The sequence below is a fragment of the Sciurus vulgaris genome (genome assembly GCF_902686455.1).
Source record: "Sciurus vulgaris genome assembly, chromosome: 9".
NCBI lineage: Eukaryota > Metazoa > Chordata > Mammalia > Rodentia > Sciuridae > Sciurus > Sciurus vulgaris.
The window spans coordinates 144,136,860-144,158,421 of record NC_136469.1 but is presented as its reverse complement, the minus strand read 5'-3'; the positions used below and the strand labels follow the sequence as shown (position 1 = coordinate 144,158,421).

General features: G+C 44.2%; 1 protein-coding gene across 3 annotated transcripts in view; it reads left to right on the top strand.

The window, feature by feature from the left end:
- HTT (huntingtin) overlaps window positions 1-21,562 on the top strand; it is a 140,250-nt gene that overhangs the window by 27,147 nt on the left and 91,541 nt on the right. For 2 of the 3 annotated variants that reach the window (XM_079154365.1, XM_079154366.1), the window contains exons 3-8: window positions 2,757-2,877; window positions 7,446-7,505; window positions 7,900-7,979; window positions 13,089-13,227; window positions 19,377-19,518; window positions 19,900-20,078. In XM_079154365.1, the coding sequence (XP_079010491.1) occupies window positions 2,757-2,877; window positions 7,446-7,505; window positions 7,900-7,979; window positions 13,089-13,227; window positions 19,377-19,518; window positions 19,900-20,078 (721 nt within the window). The remainder of the gene's footprint in view (window positions 1-2,756; window positions 2,878-7,445; window positions 7,506-7,899; window positions 7,980-13,088; window positions 13,228-19,376; window positions 19,519-19,899; window positions 20,079-21,562) is intronic. The other variant, XM_079154367.1, reaches the window with a different exon arrangement.

Genomic DNA, 21,562 nt, shown 5'->3' with positions numbered 1-21,562 from the left:
TTAAATTTATTTTTTATTTTTATTTTATTTTATTTTTTTGGTTTGTTTGTATTTGATGGTACTGGGGATTGAACCCAGGGTCTTGGGCAAATAGGTTAAAAAGTAAAGAATGGAAAGAGGTTCACCTTGTTAACAAAAATCTGATGAAAGCCAGAGTAACTTTATTAATAGCAGATGAGGCAGATTTCAAAGTTAAGGCTGTTATGAGGGACAAGATGGCCATTTCATGATGATGATGATGGGAATCACTTCTTCATGTGGGCCTTATAGTCCTGGTGTGCACCTAACTGCAGAGCTTCCAAAGTACAAAACCTGACTGAACTGCAGGTGGAAATAAAACCTCGGGTACAGTCAGGTTCGGCAGCACCTCCCTCTAGTCCACAGAACAACAGACATGAAATCTGGATCTGGAAGACATCAACAGTGGTCTGCCAGTGTGAACTGATGGATATTTACGGGATGCTCCACTCAGTGCCAGCAGACACCTCCACTCCAGTGCTCACACAGCATTGGCCTAGTTGGGGAGGCTGGATGTTGGACTGTAAAACACGTCAAGATTCAAATCATACAAAGTATTTTCTCTGACCTCAATATCGTTAAATTGGAATCTATTACAGAGAGATAATCTGGAAAAGCCCCAAATATGTGGGAAAAAATGTTTCCATGTGGCCCATGGGTCACTGAAGGAAAATTCCAAAGTCTTTTGAATTGCAAACTTGTCATGGCATATTAAAGGGAAATTTAAAACATTTAATGACTAATTTTAGAACAGAATAAGGGTCTCAGTGACCTCAGCTCCCACCTTAGAACTTGAAAAAGATGAGCAAGTGGAATCAAAGGTATCGGAAGAGTGGACTTAATAAAGATAAGAGCAGAGGTCCGTGAAAGAGCAAGCAGAAAAGTGCATAGCAGATCAGTAAAACGGAAAACTGGTTCTTTCAGAGCATCAGTAGATTGATAAGACCAACTGATAAGGAAAAAAGAGCTAAGGCACAAATTACCAGTATCAGGATTGAGGAAGATGGCATTAGTATAGCTTGTATAGTTATTACAAGGATTATATGGGAACAATTTTGTGCCGGTCAGCTTGGCAACTTGAATGAAATTGGCTGATTTCCTTGAAAGTTTACTGTAGCTATCACAAAGAAATAGAGAGCCTGATTAGCCCTGTATCTATTTTGTGCTGACAAATCAGTAGTTGAGGGGCTGGGGTTGTGGCTCAGTGGTAGAGTGCTTGCCTAGCATGTGTGAGGCACTGGGTTCAATTCTCAGCACCACATATAAATAAAGATCCATCAACAACTAAAAAAAATTTTTTTAATCAGTGGTTGATTAGTTGGAAATAGTATATGAACCTTTTCAGCTGTCAATTTTATGAAATCTAAATATAGATAAAGTATTTCCAATGACAAGTCTGTCTGAATTGAAATATGCTATAAAAATAGGTTGCATCTCTTCGTTATTGACTGCATATTGAAATACTCAGCATTGGATTAGACAAAGGGGAATGAAGGGAAGGGAGGTGGGGATGGGAATAGGAAAAAAAGGAATACTATTCTGGATGTATTGGGTTAAATGAAATGTTCAGAGTCTTGCCTGTATGCTTCTCATTTTGTTGTGTCTACACAGTGTGAGATCACACTTGGAACTCCTGACAGCTGTGTTGACAGCACTGCTTTGGAGCACAGGGTCTGAATGTTCTTCTAGCTCGTCAGGGACCTTCCCTCTGTAGCTCTTTATTCTGGCTGTATTCCTGTAGACAAGAGAAATGTTGCTAAGTGGAAGTCTCCTGCTTGCCTTGTGTTTTTATTGATCGTAGACCCGAACAGCTGGATGCCATGTGGCTTGAGTGCTGCAGTCTTGCTCACCCTTAGGCTCATGACTGTCTTCTGCATGTCAGTAGATATTACTGCCTAGAGATAAAGGGGGAAGGGATTTTCAGGGTACTTTAGGTTGAGGTGCTGGGACAGCAATATGCTTGAGGTATTTCAAGAATAACACAACTCTTGTGTCCTGGGATTACTTTTACCTCTGTGTTCCTGGGTTGGGATATCTGAGTTTCAGGTGCATGGCCCATCAGCCTTTCCCTCTGTTCAGCTGGTAGGATCATAACAGCCTAGACAGTCCACAGATAGTGAGTGCCCAGACTCCAATTTTTGTGACACTGGTATTCCATCTAGTGCTACAAAACCAGTTTGACCACGAGCAGGTGGATTCTGAAGTGAAATGTGGTTATACTTTGGAGTATAAGAAGATTGAGATGGGAAAGGAAGAGAAGAGATAAATTGTTATACTGATTTTTCAGGGTACAGTTACCTTTTGGCAGAGAAGGATGGTGATCTGGGACTTAAGTGTCTGAAGCAGTATCTTTTAAGGTTTTAAAAAAATAAACTTCAAAAGAAAAAATGAGATTTATCTTGCAAGTGTAGTCTCTTCTTTTGTTAAAAAATTTATTTTAGAATAGTTTTAGATTTATAGACACATTACAAGAGTATGGAAAGTTCCCGTACTCTACATCTAGTTACCTTGGTTGAGTAGCATCTTACATTAGTGTGGCACATTTTTCACAATTAGTGAGTCGTATCGATGCACTGTTAACTGAAGTCGAACTTCATTCAGTTTTCCTTAATTTTTATGTAATCTCCTTTTTCTGTTCCAGAATCCCACCCAGGATAATGAATCCTTCACTATGTTCTGTTGCCATGTCTCCTTAGGCTCCTCTGGGCTGTGACAGTTTCTTTTCTTCTTTTACTTAGAAATTCTCCAGAATTTCAGAAACTTCTGGGCATCGCTATGGAGCTTTTTCTGCTGTGCAGTGATGATGCAGAGTCAGATGTCAGGATGGTGGCTGACGAATGCCTGAACAAAGTTATCAAAGTAAGAACCGTGGGATGTAATCATGGGCCGACAGAAGATGCCACTGGTGGGTGTCTGTGTCTCAGTGGCACATGCTAGGGTGTCTGCACACCTTGCTTTCCTGGAGTGTGGTTGGCAGTACACAAATGGGGAGAAAGGAGCTCCTAGGACGGGGTGATAGAGTCAGGAGCCACAGTTGGCAGTGGTGCTGGGAGGCGACAGAGAGATGGGCCCCTGGCTGTTCTGTAGCTGCTTCCTGATGAAGTCATGCTGACCCCGCAGCTGTAATCCAGTGTGCCTTTTTTTTTTCCTACTGCAAAACTGTGTTTTTATCCTTCTCTCTTCTTCCTCATGAGTCTCCAACCTGTCCTGGTCAGCCGATTCCAGACCACCTTTGGCTTTCTAAGTGGGCTTTTTGAAGGTTTTTTTTTTTGTCCACAGTTAAATGCCGTTCCCAGTGCTGAGGAGGGCTCTCTAACGTAGCTCTCCACCCTTCTCCAAAAGTTGCTGCTTGGTGGTGGTGGTGGGGAAGAGCATGCTTCTGTCCCCTCTCTGCAGGGATCCTTGTTCACTGAACATTTATAGTTCTCCTCTTTTGCCCCTTCTGCTTTGAGTCCCACCCCTGACGTTTAGAGAGGACTTTGAGAAGAGGCCGCATCACTTCCCTCTTCTGGAAGACTGTCTTCCACCTAATACTTGTTTGGGTGAACCAGGAGCTCCAGCCAATACCATCATCTCCCTTCCTGTTAGGGTCTTAGAATAGAGCTATTCCTTGGTCTCTTCCAAAGTCTTTCTTTGCAGAGTAAATTTTACTTTTGCAAAACAATTATCTTCTCCCTTTCCTCATGTTCCTGCCTTCCTCAGGAAGGCTTGTCACCCTGTTATTCCTTTCAAGGCTGAGCATCTTTGCCAGGAAGAGAGAGCAGAGAGAGATCTTCATTGAATCTTTCCTCTGCCACTTCCTAATGGAACAATGTGGGAAAGTTTCCTCAGTTATAAGTTGGGATCACAGACTTTTTGTAGTGAGTGCAGGAGCATGTGTGTGTGTGTAAGGACTGCCACGTACTGGACCCTCAAGGTGGTAAGTATCATTACTAATGAAATTCTCACACTCTTCCCCAGTGAGGTGGAAGGCATTGCTTTCTGTATTCTGTATACATGGATCCATGGAATTGTGCTGCCCCAGGAATCATTCCCACCTGGCCTTACACAGTCTCTTGGCTAGCTGTGCTTTTTGTGGTCAGGATGCGGCCAGCTTCTCTGTAGCCAGGGTTCTGGCTCTCTCTTCCTGGGCAGGCTTTGGGAGGGCTCTCTGTCATCTCTAGAGTAGTTACTGTGCCTTCCTCTGCACCTGCTCTGTGTGCCTGTGCTTACCCTCTGCCTCCCATGATGGCCTAATGGTCAGTTTCACCCGCTTTGTGTGCCTGGTACTCTGGTCACCCTTTTGCAGGTGTTGCCCTGCAGCATGTTTGCAGATGGTCTATTTGAGTTCTGTTTGCTTCTCCAGGCCTAGATAACTTTGGCTTTTTTTTTTTTTTTTCTCCCCACTGAAATACGATCAGTTCTTGATTGTCAATCCTCAGGGTCAGAAAACCTTAAAAGAGGGCAGTTGCAGGTTCCCTTGTTCATGGCAAATTGGGAGGTAGAGAGAGAGAACAAGATGACCCCAGATTGCTCTGATACTGGTCACTGCACACATGGGCACTGTTCCATTTTGAGACCATCTTGCTTCAACTGCTGCCAGAGCTGCGGTCATAGTGCTTTGGAGGCTGTGAGAGCCCCGGCTTGTAGCTTTAGGTTCTGCCACTTCTTTCTTCTCTCCTTTTCCATTTTCTCTTCTGTGTTTTCACTCTCCCAGTGCAGAGATTCCAGATTCTTGTGGTACATCTCTGAACATAAAATAAACTCAGTCTCTCTCATTCTTTCTCTTTTGCTCAAAGTCCGATATGAGGCTGTTTGGCTGCTGTCAGATTTCTGCCTCAAATACTGTAAGTTATCAGTTTCCGCTGGCACAAAATGGGGTCAGGATCCAGCTAGAGTTGCTCTTACTGTGGCAGAGGAAGGGTAGGCGGGGAGACTGTGGGTGACCCCAGGCCAGGTCTAAGGGATGGGCTGGAATGAAGGAATGGTCAGTCAGGTTCTGGACTTTTTGTCTCCTCTTGAGAATTATTGTGTGCATTTTCTAAGGATCAGATTGTAGCCCAAGAGCATGGGAACATTTTGCTTGTCGCTTTTGTAGAGTACGCAGTGGAGTCTGACGCAGCCTGGCAGTGAAGCTGGTGTGTCCAGAAGTAACCTGATGTGTGGTATGAAGTCTGTATTTGCAAGGACTGGGCAAGTCATCAGGCAGTCAGGAGGCTGAGTGATGCTCTCTGTCTAGGCAGGCAGAGGGACCTCTTGGAGGCAGTAAGGACCTTCTTCCCCTCTGCAGCATCCTGCCTTGGCAGTGCTCAGGGTGGACTCTTCTCATGCTGCAGGGAGTGGGGTGCCTGGAGGATCAGTCCCAGAGAGTTGTACTTTGGTGGGGAATGAGGAGTTCCTGAAAATCTTAGACACAGTCAGAAGAGGGCTTTTGGTTTTTTTGGTACCAGAGATTGAACCCAGGGATGCTTAACCACTGAGCCACATCCTCAGCCCTTTTTTTTTTTTTTTTTTTTTTAATTTAGAAACAGGGTCTTGCTAAGTTGCTTTAGGGCCTGGCTATGTTGTTGATGCTGGCTGTGAACTTGAACTTGGAATCCTACTGCCTCACCCTCCCGAGCTACTGGAATTGTACGCATGTGCTGTTGCACCTGACCAGAGTAAGGCATTGTGTTGGAAGCAGGACCTGGTAAGGAGTGGAGAGAGTCCCCGATAGAGAGAACCAAGTGAGAATACTTGCCTGCACAGTCCAGGAGAGTAGGGCCCAAGCTAGGGTGGTAGCATTGGGACCAGGACCAGGAAGCAGCCAGACTGGTCCGGGTTTGGCTGCCAGCATGGAAGCAGGTGCCCTGGAGTAGGAAGCATAGTGGGCTGTGTCACTGAGAAGAGTTGAGCTTTACTTTTTTCTTGTTATAAGTTAGGTATTAGGTTACAAAACATTTATGAAGCTAAATCAAGATTTGCTGTGGCTTCTGATTTTGTTTAAGAAATTTTGTTTTAATATTTTGTCTAGTTTGATTTGCTCATTTAAGGACTTTTAGCATGAACTGCAACAGTGGAATCAGGACTTAAAAGTTTCTGAGCCATCGTAATACTTCAGAGTCAATCTCCTAAGTATGCCTCTGCTTTTGATTGTCAAGTTCATTGGTCCAGTGGTGAACCCCACTATGATCAGCTCAGTCACTGGACATGAGGCGCTGTGTGTCGCTGTGAGGAAGGGCCTGCCACATTCTCTCTGAAGGTGGGCAGGCATTTGCAATGCCATTTTAGAAGAGAAGGTTTCCAGGGTGATAATGGGGCAGCCTTTCTGCGATGGGGACTTCGCGCCATCAGCTGTGCTTAGAGTTCAAGTGGGCAGTGGACGTTATTTCTGGTTGAGTCCTGAAGTGAGCTGTGAGGACCATGAGGCTCCTTTTGGCACTGGGGTTGGGGCCAGTGAACATCTCAGCCAGCAAGGGAAGGAGGCCAGGCCTACGGGAAGGACATGGAATTCTGCACCAGGAAGTGTTCCTCGCCCCAGGAGGACTGAGATCCTACAGCATGCCCTCAGCCCTGAGCCCTGTGAACTTCCCAGGATTCCATCACCTGAACTGTTGTCATCTGATAGCATGTGTTGCTAGTAAAGATTGAAGGTTTTCTGTGAGAACTTTGAATTTATTTCAGTTTTGATATTGTGTAGTGTTTGAATTTGATGAAAGTTAAATCCTTTTTCAACCTTTTCTTTTGTTCAGGTAAGTAAGCTGTGTCTAGTGTATTCAGTAATGTCTGTGAATTTGCTTTCTTTCTTTCTTTCTTTCTTTTCTTTCTCTCTCTTTCTCCCTTTCTCTCTTTCTCTTTCTTTCTTTCTTTCTTTCTTTCTTTCTTTCTTTCTTTCTTTTTCTTTCTTTCTTTCTTTCTTTCTTTCTTTCTTTCTTTCTTTCTTTCTTTCTCTTTCTTTCTTTCTTTCTTTCTTTCTTTCTTTCTTTCTTTCTTTCTTTCTTTCTCTTTCTTTCTTTCTTTCTTTCTTTCTTTCTTTCTTTCTTTCTTTCTTTCTTTCTTTCTTTCTCTCTTTCTCTCTTTCTCTCTTCCTTTCTCTCTCTCTCTCTCTCCGCCCCCCTCCCTCCCACCAGGGATTGAACTCAGGGGCACTTAACCACTGAGCCACATCTCCAGCCCATTTTTATATTTTATTGAGAGACAGGGTCTCACTGAGTTGCTTAGGACCTTGCTGAGTTGCTGAGGCTGGCTTTGAACTGTGATCCTTTTGCCTCATCCTCCTAAGCTGCTGGGTTTACAGGCATGCACCACCATGTCTGGCATGAATTTGCTTCTTAATGAATGGCTTCCTAAGGTAGTTGTTACTATATTTTACTTTGTCCCCAAATTAAAATTTTGGTTGCTTTTAGCTGTGTTTAGAACTGTAAGTGGAAAATGTCTTCCATGAACAGATCTCTTGTATTTCCTTGTAGGCTTTGATGGATTCTAATCTTCCGAGGCTACAGTTAGAACTCTATAAGGAAATTAAAAAGGTGAGCACTTACTTTCCATTCTTGAAAAAGATGTACTGTTTCACTATATTAAGCAGGATTGTATGAATTTTTATCTTTTAGTTAATAAGTAAAATTGTTAGGAGAAAATACTGTTTGGTAAAGTAGATTTTATTGTCTAAAAGCTTATTCTTAATTTTTGTTAGATGAGATAGGAATTTAAAATGGGAACTTAGTTTTTGATACGTTTATAATTGAAGCCCACTGAACCTTAGAATCTTAGAACCAGTCACCAAATGTTTTACACATCTAATCGGCCTTTTCTGTAAACACAGAAAGTAACAGTGAAAGGACATGCTTTGCTTACACACAGCCCTGTTGGTGACTCATGCATGTGACTGATACATGTAACATGTCCCTTATTAAACCCATGCAGAATGGTGCCTCTCGAAGTCTGCGTGCTGCCCTGTGGAGGTTTGCAGAGCTGGCTCACCTGGTTCGGCCTCAGAAATGCAGGTAAGTTGTACCTTTGGGTTATGTTTATTACTGTTTTTGGCGAGTGGCCAGCTCCTGTCGATCCGTTGTCCCACTCACATCCCTTCTTCAGAGGTCTCCCTTTCCAGTCTCTCTGAAGAGACCCACCTCTGCCCCTCTAAATTGCAGTCAGCACTGGCCAGCTTGTTTTTGCATGCTACAGTAGTGCACTCTTTGTTTCCTGTCCCCAAGAAAGACTTCGTAGGTGTGCACTCTAGGGCAGCAGGGGTCTTCCCATCTTGTTCCTTGCTGCAGTCCCAAACCAGTGACAGAATCTGCACTGGTGGTTCACCAGCCTCATTGTCATCAACTGTAGGGGTCACAGAAAAGTAGGCTTTGTCTGTCTTGTGGGTTCAGAGGTGAACATTGAACTGTGCGTGTCGTCCTGACCAATAGAAAGAATTCCGTTAGTTGATTTAGAAACAGAGCACAAGCGTGGCTTTCATCATTTATTCTCCTTAACCCACAAGGCCTGCAGATGTCCCAGAGACCCTCGGCTTTACCCTGGGTGACCTGTAGAGTGGCCTGATCCCTCACTATTAATAGAAACGATGACATATTCAGTCATGATTGACTTTAGTAAAAATCTCATATGGCTGCAGAGGTACAGTCAGTAAGGAGATTTCTTTTTATAAAACCCTTTTCCTTTTACTGTCCTTTTCATTTGTTTTATTGTTGTAGTTGTTGTTTGGCACTAGAAATCAACTGGACCCAGGGCCTTGGGCTTGCTAAACATGCTGCACTACTGAGCTGCTCCCTAAACCCAGCCATCTTAATTTGAGATTATTTTGTTGTATTTCTGCAGCGATACATTGCAGTTTCACCACATAGCAAACCAAAATGATCTTAAAAATACAGACCTGTGCCACCGTTCCTTCCTTAAGCTCTCTTACTCATCGCCCAGTGCTGCTCAGGTGAAACCCAGGCTCCTCGTGTGGGCCCGGGCAGCCCGCCAGCCTTGGCCCTGTCGTCGCTGGCCTGGTTTAGTTCTTCCAACAAGTCAGGTTGTCTGATCTATCTCCAGGAGCCCCTGCTGTTTGCATCTGCAAGTCCCTCCCCCTCAGTGCTCTGTGGCCCTGCATACTGCCTGTCTCAGCCACGCCCCTGCAGGCAGCTGGGTATCTTCTACTCCTTGTGGCCAAGGATTTGTTCAGTGAAGTCTCTTGGCCTTGAGTGAGTCCTGTGACTCACTCCTTGGACCCTACATGTTCCGTTTTTCCCTCCAGAGGACCAGACCATATGTTCAAGTCCTCATTTGGTTTGAACACTTTTTTCTAGTTTGTAATGCTCCTTTTTCAAGAAAGCTTTGTTCAGCAGGGCAAGTTGGCACCCATCTGTAACCCTAGGAACTTGGGAGGCTGAGGCAGTAGGATTACAAGTTTGAGACCAGCCTGGGCAACTTAGCAAGACCCTGTCTCAAAATATAAAACAAAAAGGGCTTGCCCCGCCTGGGCTCGCGGGGACCCTGGCACCGCCCCAACCTGCAGGTGGGGTGGGCGCCCCCGCCCCAGCAAGCGGCCCTCGGAGCCCCCAGGCGGTGCCTGGCTGCGGCCAGAGGACGAAGAGGAGGAGGAGCGGCGGGCCGCGCGGAGCTCCCCACGCACCGCGGCCGGGAGCACGGGCTCCCCGGAGGGAGCTTGGGGTGCCCCAGCCCCGAGGAGGGACCCGGAAACAGAAGCGGAGCCGCGAGTCAAGCCGAGCCGCTGCCACCGCTGCCCGCCGACGCCGGGTGGGGGTCCTGGCGGCTGGCGGCGGGCCCCAGGAGGCAAGGGGCCCGGAGGGGGACAGCGCCGGGACTCCCGGGCCGCGCGACTCCTTTTGGAGTGGAGTGGCGGCGACTGTGGAAGGGACTCAGGCTGCGCGGACACGAGTGACCCGGAGCCCACGAGGAGCCAGCCATGGAGCCCCGGAGTGGAGAAAGAGCCACGCACTGGGGCAGCCCGCGGGACTGGCACTCACCGGGCCCCTCAATCCCCAGACTTTGCAACTGCAGCTGGAGCAGGAGGAGGAGGAGGAGGAAGCTGGGGACAGAAAAGAGGGAGGGGTTGAACAGCAGGAGTCGCGCCCCCGTGGAGGAGTCAGAGCCCAGGACCCTAGCCTGGCTCCCGATGGAGTGGTCCTGGACGTGCTGGGTCAGCGGCGCCTGCCCCCAGCCAAGAGACAAGTCTTTTGCTCAGTGTACTGTGTGGAGAGTGACCTGCCCAAGCCCCCACCACTGAACAGCTCTCTCCGCTGGCGGACGCCACTTCGGGCTCCGCAGGTGCCCAACCCCTCCAACCCTCCGTCCTCCTTCCCCAGCCCCAGGCTGCCCCTCCCAGCCGACCCCCTTTCTCCCGACATTGGCAGCATGGAGCTGGAGTTCAACTTGGCGCTGGAGCCATTCTCCCTGCCGGGCCTGTTAGGAGCTCCACCCTACTCTGGCCTGGGCGGGGTAGGGGATGCCTCTGCGCCCCTCATGGTTGGGTGTGCCTGGAAGACAAGCCCATCAAGCCCCTGCCCTGCTGCAAGAAGGCTGTGTGCGAGGAGTTCCTCAAAGTCTACCTGAGCTCCCAGGTTACATCAGGGACTTCAGGATTCAGTTTCCCTTCATAGTCACCCTGGCACTGCTGTGCCTGGAGGCAGAGCAACAGATGAGGAACTCAGCAGTGATCTAGATCAGCCAGCTTCAAAGACCAACCCTGCCTGGTCTGCCATGGTTCCTAAAACTCATCCCTTAGACTCAAATTTCTGTTAAGATATGCCTCCAAAAAGATGAGAGGTGAAATTCATCTATAACCTGAATAGGTTAACACACTAAACCATGGATTGGCATGTTTGACACATTAGCAGACTCTTTAGATTTGTTAATTTGCTGTAGAAGGTGGTAATTATGAAAGTGGTGTGGTAGTGGTATAGGTAGCAAAGAACTCAAGAAATGAAATAGGGATGTTAAAAGGGAAGGAAGCAAAACACCTAAGATAAAATTTTCTTATTTTTAAGTTCTGTACGTGACCGACTCCACAAAGTATAACTTCGGGACACTAAAAAGCTAAGGACTGAAAGTAAATACTGAGTGTGACTGGGTAGTCAACTCGAATGATACAGGTAGTAATAGCCACCATTTACTGTGATCGTGTCTGTGTGTCAGGTGCCATCACATTCTCTTCTGTCATGATTTTCTGACAATTTAGGCATTATTATATTAACCTGAGAAGTCATGAGCCAGAGGCTCAGGCAGGTTAATCACTTTCTGGACTAGAATAAGTATTGAGCTGAACTGCAAATCTGGTGAGGTCTGACTTCAGATCATGCTTCTTCCACCCCCTGTATTTCAATTTCTTGATCCATTGTTCTAGCCTGTTTATTTATTTTTATTATGTAATTATTCAAAAAAGATCACTTGGTTTACAGTGTTTTAAAACTTGTGCTAACATTAGGCTAGATGCATTTTTTGTTTAAATAGCTTCAGCAGTTTTACATGAAAAGCAAGGAAGAGTTGAGTTCTGAAAAAGTCACCTTTAATTTAAAAAACACTTAATAGAAACCAAGTATTATTTCTTTCATGGCATTTTTCTATCTAGTCCTTTACTTTGTTGCATTTTGTTTTTCTTTATTCCTTCTCTGTGTATCCACTTCCATCAGTGCTGGTGTTTAAAGACATTCTTTTTAGTAGGATATTAACTGCCAGCCCTAGTTTTTAGTGCTGAATTCTTGACTTTTTCCTTTGTCTTAATAAGCATTTTAGTGTGAGTCGAAGGGGTCACATCAGGAGGTGCTGGCCAAATGCCACTTTTAAATCAAAAGCCACTTTCTCCTTTTAAAAGAACAGTCATTGAGCAAATATATATTGAATCTAACATGAAGGCCTAAGTTAATAAAAGGGGTAGGGAGAGGTGGTTTGATATCTAGTCATCAAGAGATATAACATAATTAAAAAGATGCAATAAACTATGAAGGAATAAAAAGGAATTGAGACATTTTGGAAAAGTCCAAATATTTAAAATATAGCACATATAATACTAAAATAGACTATATGTCTAAGAACTAACCTGGTTAGCATAACAATGAGTATTTTTCAGTTTGTGTAGCTTACCTGTCAGAATATGAGAGGTCTTTGCAAATTAATATTTATTGATAATATGATTTAACTACAGTGAATATAACATTTCAAAGTACTCTGTCATTTCTTCAGTGCATTTTTATTTATCAAGTGTTTTAATGTTACATTATCCCCATTACCGGTAATGGTTCAAAATTATTTGTAAAACTTTTGGTCTTCTGTTTAAAATATGTTTTCATAATGATTTTAATTTCATATGACCCTCACTAATAAAAATGGACTTACAAATAAGGTATTGTATGTATTTCTAGAAAATATTTGTTTTGTATTTTATAGAGATCTATTTTACTCAAAATTTTCAAGAATTTGTTCCTCTTTTTCCCTTGGTGATCCTTAGCACAGTACAGCAGTCCATGGCCTGTGCAGTTGCACAGTGTGCTGATGTCATTAGTATTGGAATAAATTACATGTGATGATTTGCGTTAATTTGATTTTTGGTTTTATTGGCAATTCTATGACCGTATTTGAATTTCTTATTCATGTACATTGTTTGTTGACTGTATTGCACTTCCTTTTCAAGTCCTGTTTCATAAATCCTTAAATTGGAGGTATCATTTCAGAGTCCAAATTAAAATATCTTTGAATAGCAAAAAAAAAAAAAGGGCTGAGGTGTAGCTCAGTGTTAGAGCAGCCTACAGTTCCATCCCCAGTGTTGCAGGAAAAAAGAGAATGCTTCATCCACTTCTAAAAATCTGTTTTCAGTGTTTGTCATCTGCTTTTCAGTTAACAATCTGAGTATTCTAACAGCTATTGTGATGTACTACAAATGATTTTTAAACCCAGCTTCTTACAGTCCTGTGACCTGTGGGGAAGGTGGAGGACAGGTGAACCTCACTGTGGTCAGGCTCCTATTCTGTCAGCTGAGCCTTGTGTAGTCTCCATTAAGGACCATTTTGCTCATAAAATTGGATTTTACCTAACAGGGAACTGATTGCTTCTATTTCTTGTTAGAGAATACCTGAATAGTGACACATGTTCTTTTGTGTACACAGGCCTTACCTGGTGAACCTCCTGCCATGCCTGACAAGAACAAGCAAGAGACCTGAGGAATCAGTACAGGAGACCTTGGCTGCAGCTGTTCCCAAAATCATGGCTTCTTTTGGCAACTTTGCAAATGACAATGAAATCAAGGTCTGATTGCACCTTCAGGCGCACACATGCTAGTGATACCAGGAAGTAGTCTTGCAGGGCTTAGGGCTTTTGGACAGGCTATCACTTGAGAGGACTTCTTGGTTATCTTATGCTTCCTAAATCAGCTATCAGCATTTGTGACATTTTGAGGCACCCCAGAAGCTTTTTTTCACTTCTGCTTTCCTATCACGGGGTGAAAAGTTGAATAGGGAGTTGGCCTATAGATACAAATTCCAAAGGTATTTTTCTAGAGCAGATTGGTTTTTGGCATACTGAATTGGCTCCTTAATCTAGCTGGGGAGAGAGACAGACAGTACCAGGTCTGCAGGTAGCAGAGCTCACTGTGGGCCCTGTGAGTGTATGAGTGCCCAGAGGCTGCCAGGGCCTACTTGGCTTCCTGTTTGTGCTTTATCCTAGCAAGCCACCTGGGTCCCACTCTAGTGTTTCCTTCATACATACAGAAGTTGTGACTATGTCACATGTTCTGCAGATTGCAGAATTTTTGGCCTTCTCCATTTTTGTGGTTAAGTCCTAGGATTGGACCTGGGTTGTCTTCTGAGGAGGTCATGGAGTGCAGTGGTGAGAGCACCGCTTTTGGAATCAGATAGACTTGAACTAGAAGTTCTGCCCTGTTGACCATCTCTTTCCCTTCATGCAAATTACCCAACAGCTCTTAGCTGCTTGTTCTCTTCCTCTGAAAAGTGGGACATGAAGGGTACCTACATAAGGCGGTTCTGGGAGTGCAGAAACTGTGTGCATGTGGAATGTGGCAAGGGCCTGGCCCACAGGAAGTGCTCGGGTGTTAGCTGAGACTGCGGTCATTAGCTATATGACCCTGGGTAAATTATTTGGCCTCTCATGTTTTTTCTCTGACCTTTAAAGTTTTATTTTTTTAAATTTTTTAAATTGATGCATTATAACTGTACATAACCGTGGGATTTGTTACATATGTGTACATGCACACAACATCATTTGTTAAGTTTTATTTCCAGTACCTCCCCTTGGAAGTTTCCTTGTTAATACTAAAGTAATGTTAAAAACCAGTTTCACAGGCTTTTGAAATAATCAAGGGAGATTATGAATCTAAAGAATTTAGTGTAGTAACTAAATCGTGCTCAGTGGTAGCCACTACTGCTCTTATTTTGTTCTACCTCTCTGGGTTGGGGGTAGATGCTCCTGGGAAGTTGCAGGACTTGAGAGCGGCACAGCTCCCGTGTGTCCACCGTTGGGGGCGGGAGGGGGCTCTTGAGGGCATTCGCCTCATGGATAACTCTGACAGGGCTCAGAGACCAGGCAGATGGTGGATGTTTCTGTAGTTTTAGTTCTTCTCATCCTGTAACTTAGTTTACCATTTAAGTAAGACGATGCAAACCTTTTTGTTGTTTTTATAGAGTTGCCACTAATTTAACTTCTTCCTATTTATTCCCCTGTCCTTCTGCACATTTATGTTAGTTCAAATTTATTAGCAGTGAAATCCATGAGTACTCAAGGATTATAAATAAAGACACTAGTCCCTCTACTTTTCCTAATCCTGTGTCTCAGAGGCAGACACAGCTCTTTGTTTCTTCTGGTATTTACCTCCAAGTTTCTAATCAACATGCTTAGACTGCTATTTTTGGATTTAAAAATTTTAGACACTTTTTACTATAAAAGAGATTAATTTAGCCCTAACCCTTCTGTCCTTTCACTAAGGTTATATCCAAAATTCAGTATGACATTATTATGCCCAAATAAATAGTCAGAGCTGGTTAGGTGTAATTATATTTCTTTGTACAACTTTTCATTTTTCTTGAGGTAGTGATTGCTTCTTTTTCACTTATATTTATTGGCCATTTACATTCTCTTATACCTTCTAATGGGTTTGTAAGATGCGTCTCAGTACAGTTTTCTCCATGATAGGTATTGGATCCTTTTTTCCTTAGTACAGTAGTCTGTCCTAGAATTCTCCAACTTGCCTTAGTCTGGCCAGTTTGCTCATTAGGTTTTTTCCCAGGTCAGTTCTTGGGCCTTTGTTTTGCCCTGGAAATTCCCTTTGCTGCTCTTTTATTGATGCCTGGTTCCTGGATATCATCTTTTTTTTTTTTTTTTTTTTGTGGTACTGGTGATTGAGCCTGCGGTTGCCACGTCTTTATACTTCTAGGACTGCTCCCCTATTTTGCTGGAATACATCCTCTAGTAGCTTTCTTAGAAGGAATGAATGGAAGGTAAATTTTGCATCCCTATGAATGCCTTTATCTCTCTTGGTTGGATATAGCATTTTGGAATGGAAGTCATTTTTCTTCAGAATGTTGTCTTTTTTTTTTTTTTTTTTTTTAAGTATTTTTTAGTTGTCAGTGGATCTTTATTTTTTTATGTGGTGCTGAGGATCAAACCCAGTGCCTCACACATGCTAGGCAAGCGCTCTACTGCTGAGCCACAACCCCAGCCCTGAAGTCTTTTTCCATTGTCTTGCAGTCTACAGCATGATTATAAAATGTCACATGATCTGATGCCTTAGTCTTTGAAAGCTTTTCATTTTGGGGAGATGGAATGCTTGGTACTTGGTAGGACTTTAATTTGGAAACATGTCTTTAAATTCTAGGAGATTTTTTAACTTTTTGGGGGCGGGGATACAGTGATTGAACCCAGGAGCACTTAACCACTGAGCCACATCCCCAATACTTTTTATTTTTATTTAGAGACAGAGTCTTGCTGAGTTGCTTAGGGCCTCACTTAGTGACTGAGTCTGGCTTTGAACTGAGAGTCCTCCCACCTCAAGCTCTCTAGGCAGCTGGGATAACAGGTGTGTGCCACCACGCTTGGCATTTTTTTGATTTTTTGACATGTTCTTCTCTACTTCCTATGTTCTGTCTTCTGAAGTTACTTAGATGTTAGTCCTTTTGGATCAGTTGACAGTATTGTTACTTTATTTGCTCTGCATTCTAAATGTACATCTTGTGCACTGGCCTCTCAGCTAAGGTACTGATTGCAGTTTTTATAGCACCTCCTTTGACCTTGTCTGTTTCCTCTTGATTCTGCTCTTCATTTTGGTCTTTCTCTTTTGTTTTGATGGTTGTCCATGTAGACTTGAATGAGACTCTGTAGAGGTTCAAGGGAGTAGGCATGTAGAGGACTCTTCTCCCTGGCTTCTTTAACTGATGGATGGTGGGCCTGCTTTTCCACTGCTGTGTCTTTGAATGTCAGTAGCTGTAAGTCTTTTCCTCTTGAACCAGTCAGAATACCCAGAGGAAAATTCCTCATGTTCCTGCTTGCGGGCCATACTTCTGGTTCCTTTGCCTGTGCTTGTCTGGAGACCCAAGACTGGTAGGGGGCTGACAATGTCAGTGGTCAGAAGCACTTACTTATTCTTTCTGCCCTTTGTGTGTCCTCTATCTGTCCTCAACTATGCAAACTCCTCTTGAGATTATCTCTCTTTGTCTTTGCAGCCCTAAGGAGGGAGTTCCACTTGCTGGCTCCCTGGGACTGAGTGGCTGGAGGTTTGCATAGGAAGTGCTCGACATGCTCCTTGCTTCAGCCACAGCCACTCCACCCTCCATCTGGTGCTTCCAGGGCCTGGCTTCACTGGGAGTGAGTTACTTTGTCCAAACCTCTGTCCTTCTGTGCTTCCTTCCTTCCTTTGTCCTCCTCATCTTTGTCCTCCTCTTCTGTAGTTCTGGGTATTGAACCCTGGGCACTCTACCACTGAGCTTATCCCCAACCCTTTATATGTTTATTTTGAGGCAGGGTCCTGCTGAGTTGCTGAGGCTGGCCTTGAATTTGTGATCCTCCTGCATCAGCCTGTTGAGTCACTGGGATCACAGGTGTACCAGTGCTTCTGCCTTCTCTTGGAGTTCTGTGACTTGGATGTGTAAGGAAAGAACTTAATGAAGGAAACAGAGAGGAGGGGCAACTCAACAGCAACACAGGTTTATTCGGAAAAGGCTGTGGAGGAGGGCTCAGTGGAGACTGAGATCCGTCTCCAGTAGTTAGAGGGGAATGAAGGAGTGGGAGTGCTTTTGCAGTTAGGCCATTGCTTGGGGCTTGTCAGGGAAGGGTCCTTGTGGTCATCACCTCTGTTCTTTGAGGTGGTCACTGTTCGATGTTGAACCAGGTGTTTTCATGATTCCAGTCCCAGATAGCAATTTCCTTTCTTTGCGTGATGATGGAGTATTGACTGGGAGGTGGCTCTGGTTCTAGGATGGAGGATATGTTTCAAAATGGCATGGCCTGTGTCACATTCTTCTTAACAGGATGCACTTGATTTTTTGGGGTCCTTTGTAACTTTATGATTATAATTGCCATGTCCAATCCCTAAGTACTCTTGACTCTAAAGTTTAATGATGATGATGGAGTATTGACTGGGAGGTGGCTCTTGTTCTAGGATGGAGGATATGTTTCAAAATGGCATGGCCTGTGTCACATTCTTCTTAACAGGATGCACTTGATTTTTTGGGGTCCTTTGTAACTTTATGATTATAATTGCCATATCCAATCCCTAAGTACTCTTGACTCTAAAGTTTAATGATTTATGCATCTTTTCCCATTTGAAGTACTCTTGGAAATATGTCATAGATGCATTTTGAAAAGTGGAGCCTTCCATGTAGCACACCCCCTCCACTATTCTGAGGAGCGCGTAAGCCTAGCCTAGTCTAGCACCTCCTTTCAGCTAGAGTGTTCTTGGGGTTGTGGAGGTTTAGTTCTTGGTAGGCCCCTTAGAGTTCTCAAGTCAGATTTTATTATTTATTATTCCAGACTCTTTAGTTTCACAGTGTACTGACTGTTCATAAAGTGCTTAGTGTTCCTTGTGCTTATAAGTTTGGATTAATGCAGAATGATTTTTAATTTACTTTTTCAGTGATGTGCATGTGCATGTTTTCAAAGGAGTTGTTTAAGATGTCAGTATCTTGTCTTACAGCTTAAAAAGTTTGTCAGAGCTAAATTGATGGACTCTCTAGATGGTGTCCAGGGGAGAAATGGCAGGCTACATACCATTGGGAGTTTCCATGGCAGGAGACTAGCCCTTTACTTCTTGGGTCCCAGAACCTAATCCACAAAGTCACTGAGACTTGATAAGACCAGTGATAAGAACCAGTTTATGCAACCTCTATTTTGAGGAGAGACTTGGAATCCAATAACTAGTTGATATATCTGTGTTGTTTGCCTGGGCATCACCCTAATGGTCTCCTGTTCAGGATCAGTAGGACTTCATGCAGACCCAGTGATGGGCTACTATTGCAGAGAGCATGGTTTAGCATGATGGGAATGGATTTTTTTTTTTTTTTTTTTTTTTTTTTTTTTTGTGGTGCTGAGAATGGAACCCAGGGCCTCATATCATACATGCTAGGCTCTGCCATTGTGTCATACTCAGCTCTGGGAATGGATATTATTAAGTAACTTGGTCACCATGTGAATGCAGCTGTAGGTGGTTATTCTTTCTCATTCTTTGGAGAGTTTTGTCAAGATTTAAATGGCCACTGTTGAAGTGATTGCCCTTCTCCTTGGTCTTATCTTGGAGGTCCAGTGGGAATGCCTTAGTTTTGATTTCTTGGGACAGCTCTGGGTACCATGCTGTTGCAGCCAGTAAGGTCACAGATGTTTCCCCTTGTAGACATACAACCTAAGAACACCTTCTAGCACTTTTCCAGGTGTCTCTTAGTCCAGGACATTGTTATAGTGTCTAGTACTCTTTTTTTTTCTTTTATTTCAGTGTTGCTGTTGTTGTTGTTTTTTTAACTGTCTTTATTTTATATAGTGCCCTTACTCACCCTGTGCCCAAATAATGTGAATGCATATTTTCTGGAAGCTTAGTCCTCCACCCTCAGAAAGAAGAAATAGATGCTGGGCCAAGTCCCTAGTAAAGTTTATGTTTATACACTGCTCTTAAGTATCCCAACCTTGGAGATCTTCCATTTAGCTATTGGAAAGGTTTCAGTTATTTATTATTTGTACTCTGCAAGAATTTGAAGCTCCTAGTTCTCTTTTATTTTTATTTATTTATTTTTTTGTAGTTCTGGAGTTCAAACCCTGGCTTTGCACAAAGAAGGCAAGCACTCTACCACGGAGCTACACCTCCAACCTCAGAGCTCCTAATTCAATCCTAGTTTTATGAAATATGTGGTAAGCTTCATAGGGAACTCAGCTTTCATCGGCTTGAATTTTCACTTTCATAGGTTCTGTTAAAGGCTTTCATAGCAAATCTGAAGTCAAGTTCACCCACTGTTCGGCGGACAGCTGCTGGCTCAGCGGTGAGCATCTGTCAGCATTCTCGGAGGACACAGTACTTTTACAGCTGGCTCCTAAATGTGCTTCTAGGTAAGATGGGGGCCGGTGAGTGGTCTAGTCACCAGTGCTTATAGAAGATGGACCTCTGAAAAATCTTTAACACAGTATTGATCCCTTATCTTCGAGGCTGGGCCACTGGCTGATGGGTAGATGTGAGCTGCATTGGAAGTGCTCTGAGTTCCCATGGGGTCTTTGTGCTCATGCAGAATGCAACTGTACCCAAGGACACCAGGCAGTGGGTATAGGGACTCCTGAGGCTGTGCCTCAGTTCCCTGTAACATTTGTGCCCTTTTAGCCTTTGCTACCAGCCTTGGTAGCTCTCCTGTGTCCTCCACCCTCTTTACAACAAGGTATACCATGCATCTCCAAGCAGCAGATCAGCTGTTAAAAAGTCTGTGGCTGCCTTTGTAGGTCTGCTGGTTCCTGTGGAGGAAGAACACCCCACGCTCCTGATCCTCGGTGTGCTGCTCACATTGAGGTATCTAGTGCCATTGCTGCAGCAGCAGGTCAAGGACACAAGCCTGAAAGGCAGCTTTGGGGTAACGCGGAAAGAGATGGAAGTCTCTCCCTCTGCCGAGCAGCTTGTCCAGGTAGGAGCCATGGGGGTGACTCTAGTCTCTGCATTTTAACAGTACACACTTCAAGACCCAGATAATTTGGATGAAAAGAGGCAGAGCCAAGGGCCAGCAGTGTGGACTCTGGTTCATGACTGTTGGCTTCCATCCTAGGGGTCACCTCTAGCCTGTGACCTCTATGTGTTATTGTCATTGCAAGTAAAGTAAAGGTACTGTGTATCACATTAAGCCCTTGGGATCCCCACACTTGGCACAGGGACTGCCGTTAGCCTGTTTGTAAAACCAGGGCTCATCCATTCAGTGAGTACTGCTGGAGTGCCCACTGCGTAGAAGGCATTGGGCAGGGCAGCTGCTGGGTGTGCATTGAGCACTTCCACTGCAAAGTCTCCCCAAGGTCGAGTGCACTTGTCTGGGCAGGGTGGTATACCAGGCATGTGTGGGCAGAATGTAGACTTTGGTAGACTGGCAGGAACTCAGTGTATTTTTTGGAAAAAATTGAAGGTGTATTCTAACAAAAGGAGAATCTCATTCAACAAATTCAAGAGAGCAAATCTTTCATCTGGGATTGTACTCAGCAATCCTGTGGTGAGTGTTGTGCAGTGTACAGTTCAGTTAGGAACTCAAGAAGCGTGCCTCGCAACAAATAACATGACCAGGAAACTGGGAAAGGGAAGGCACATCCATGTGTTGTTCTCAAGGAGGGGAAGCAGCAGTGGATGACTCCATGAAAACCAGGAAGATCCTAGAGGAAGCTCGATGGTCCAACTATGAAACAGGGCCTCTTGCATGCTAGGCAGGTGCTTTCCCACTGAGCCACATTCCCAGCCTCTAAGAAGTAATTGTAAATAATGAAATGAAAGAGGATCTATTTGACCATTACTCTTGGAATATTCTCTTTTAAGTGACATAGAGTAATAATGAAATTTTTCTTCTTGAGTTATTATAGTAATAGACTGGAGTAAATACTGTTTGTGTACACGTGATAAAGTTAGTTTCAGACTTCTAGGCAGAGCATATCCATGTAGTCTTACATAGCAGCATGTACATGTGGTCAGTCTGGACAGTAGGAAGTACCAATGTTGCTGACATTTCTGGAGCAGCAGAGGAGGCGAAGGGAACGAGAACAGTGGTCTTCTATCCAGCTGGGCAGCTTCGTATTACAGATCTAAGTTGTCTGCCTCACCAGGGTCCATAAATGTTGTCTACCAGGGACCAGAGAGTAAATGTTCTAAGCTCTTTAGGCCTTACCTGCTCATTTCAGCTGCTCGGCTCTACCATTATAACATGACAGTGGCCACACACAGCCATAGGTGTGGTGAGTTTCAGGGAAACAGGAAAAACAGGCCTGGGCCACATGTGGCCTGTGGACTAGAGCTTGTCAACCCATGATTTAGGACGTGGAGGTTTCCATCAAAAGAGCTGGAAACCAAGGGTTAAAGGTAGCTACCTCCAGGACTTTGCCTTTTTATTTTGCACTTTTCTACACTGATTTCTTTAAA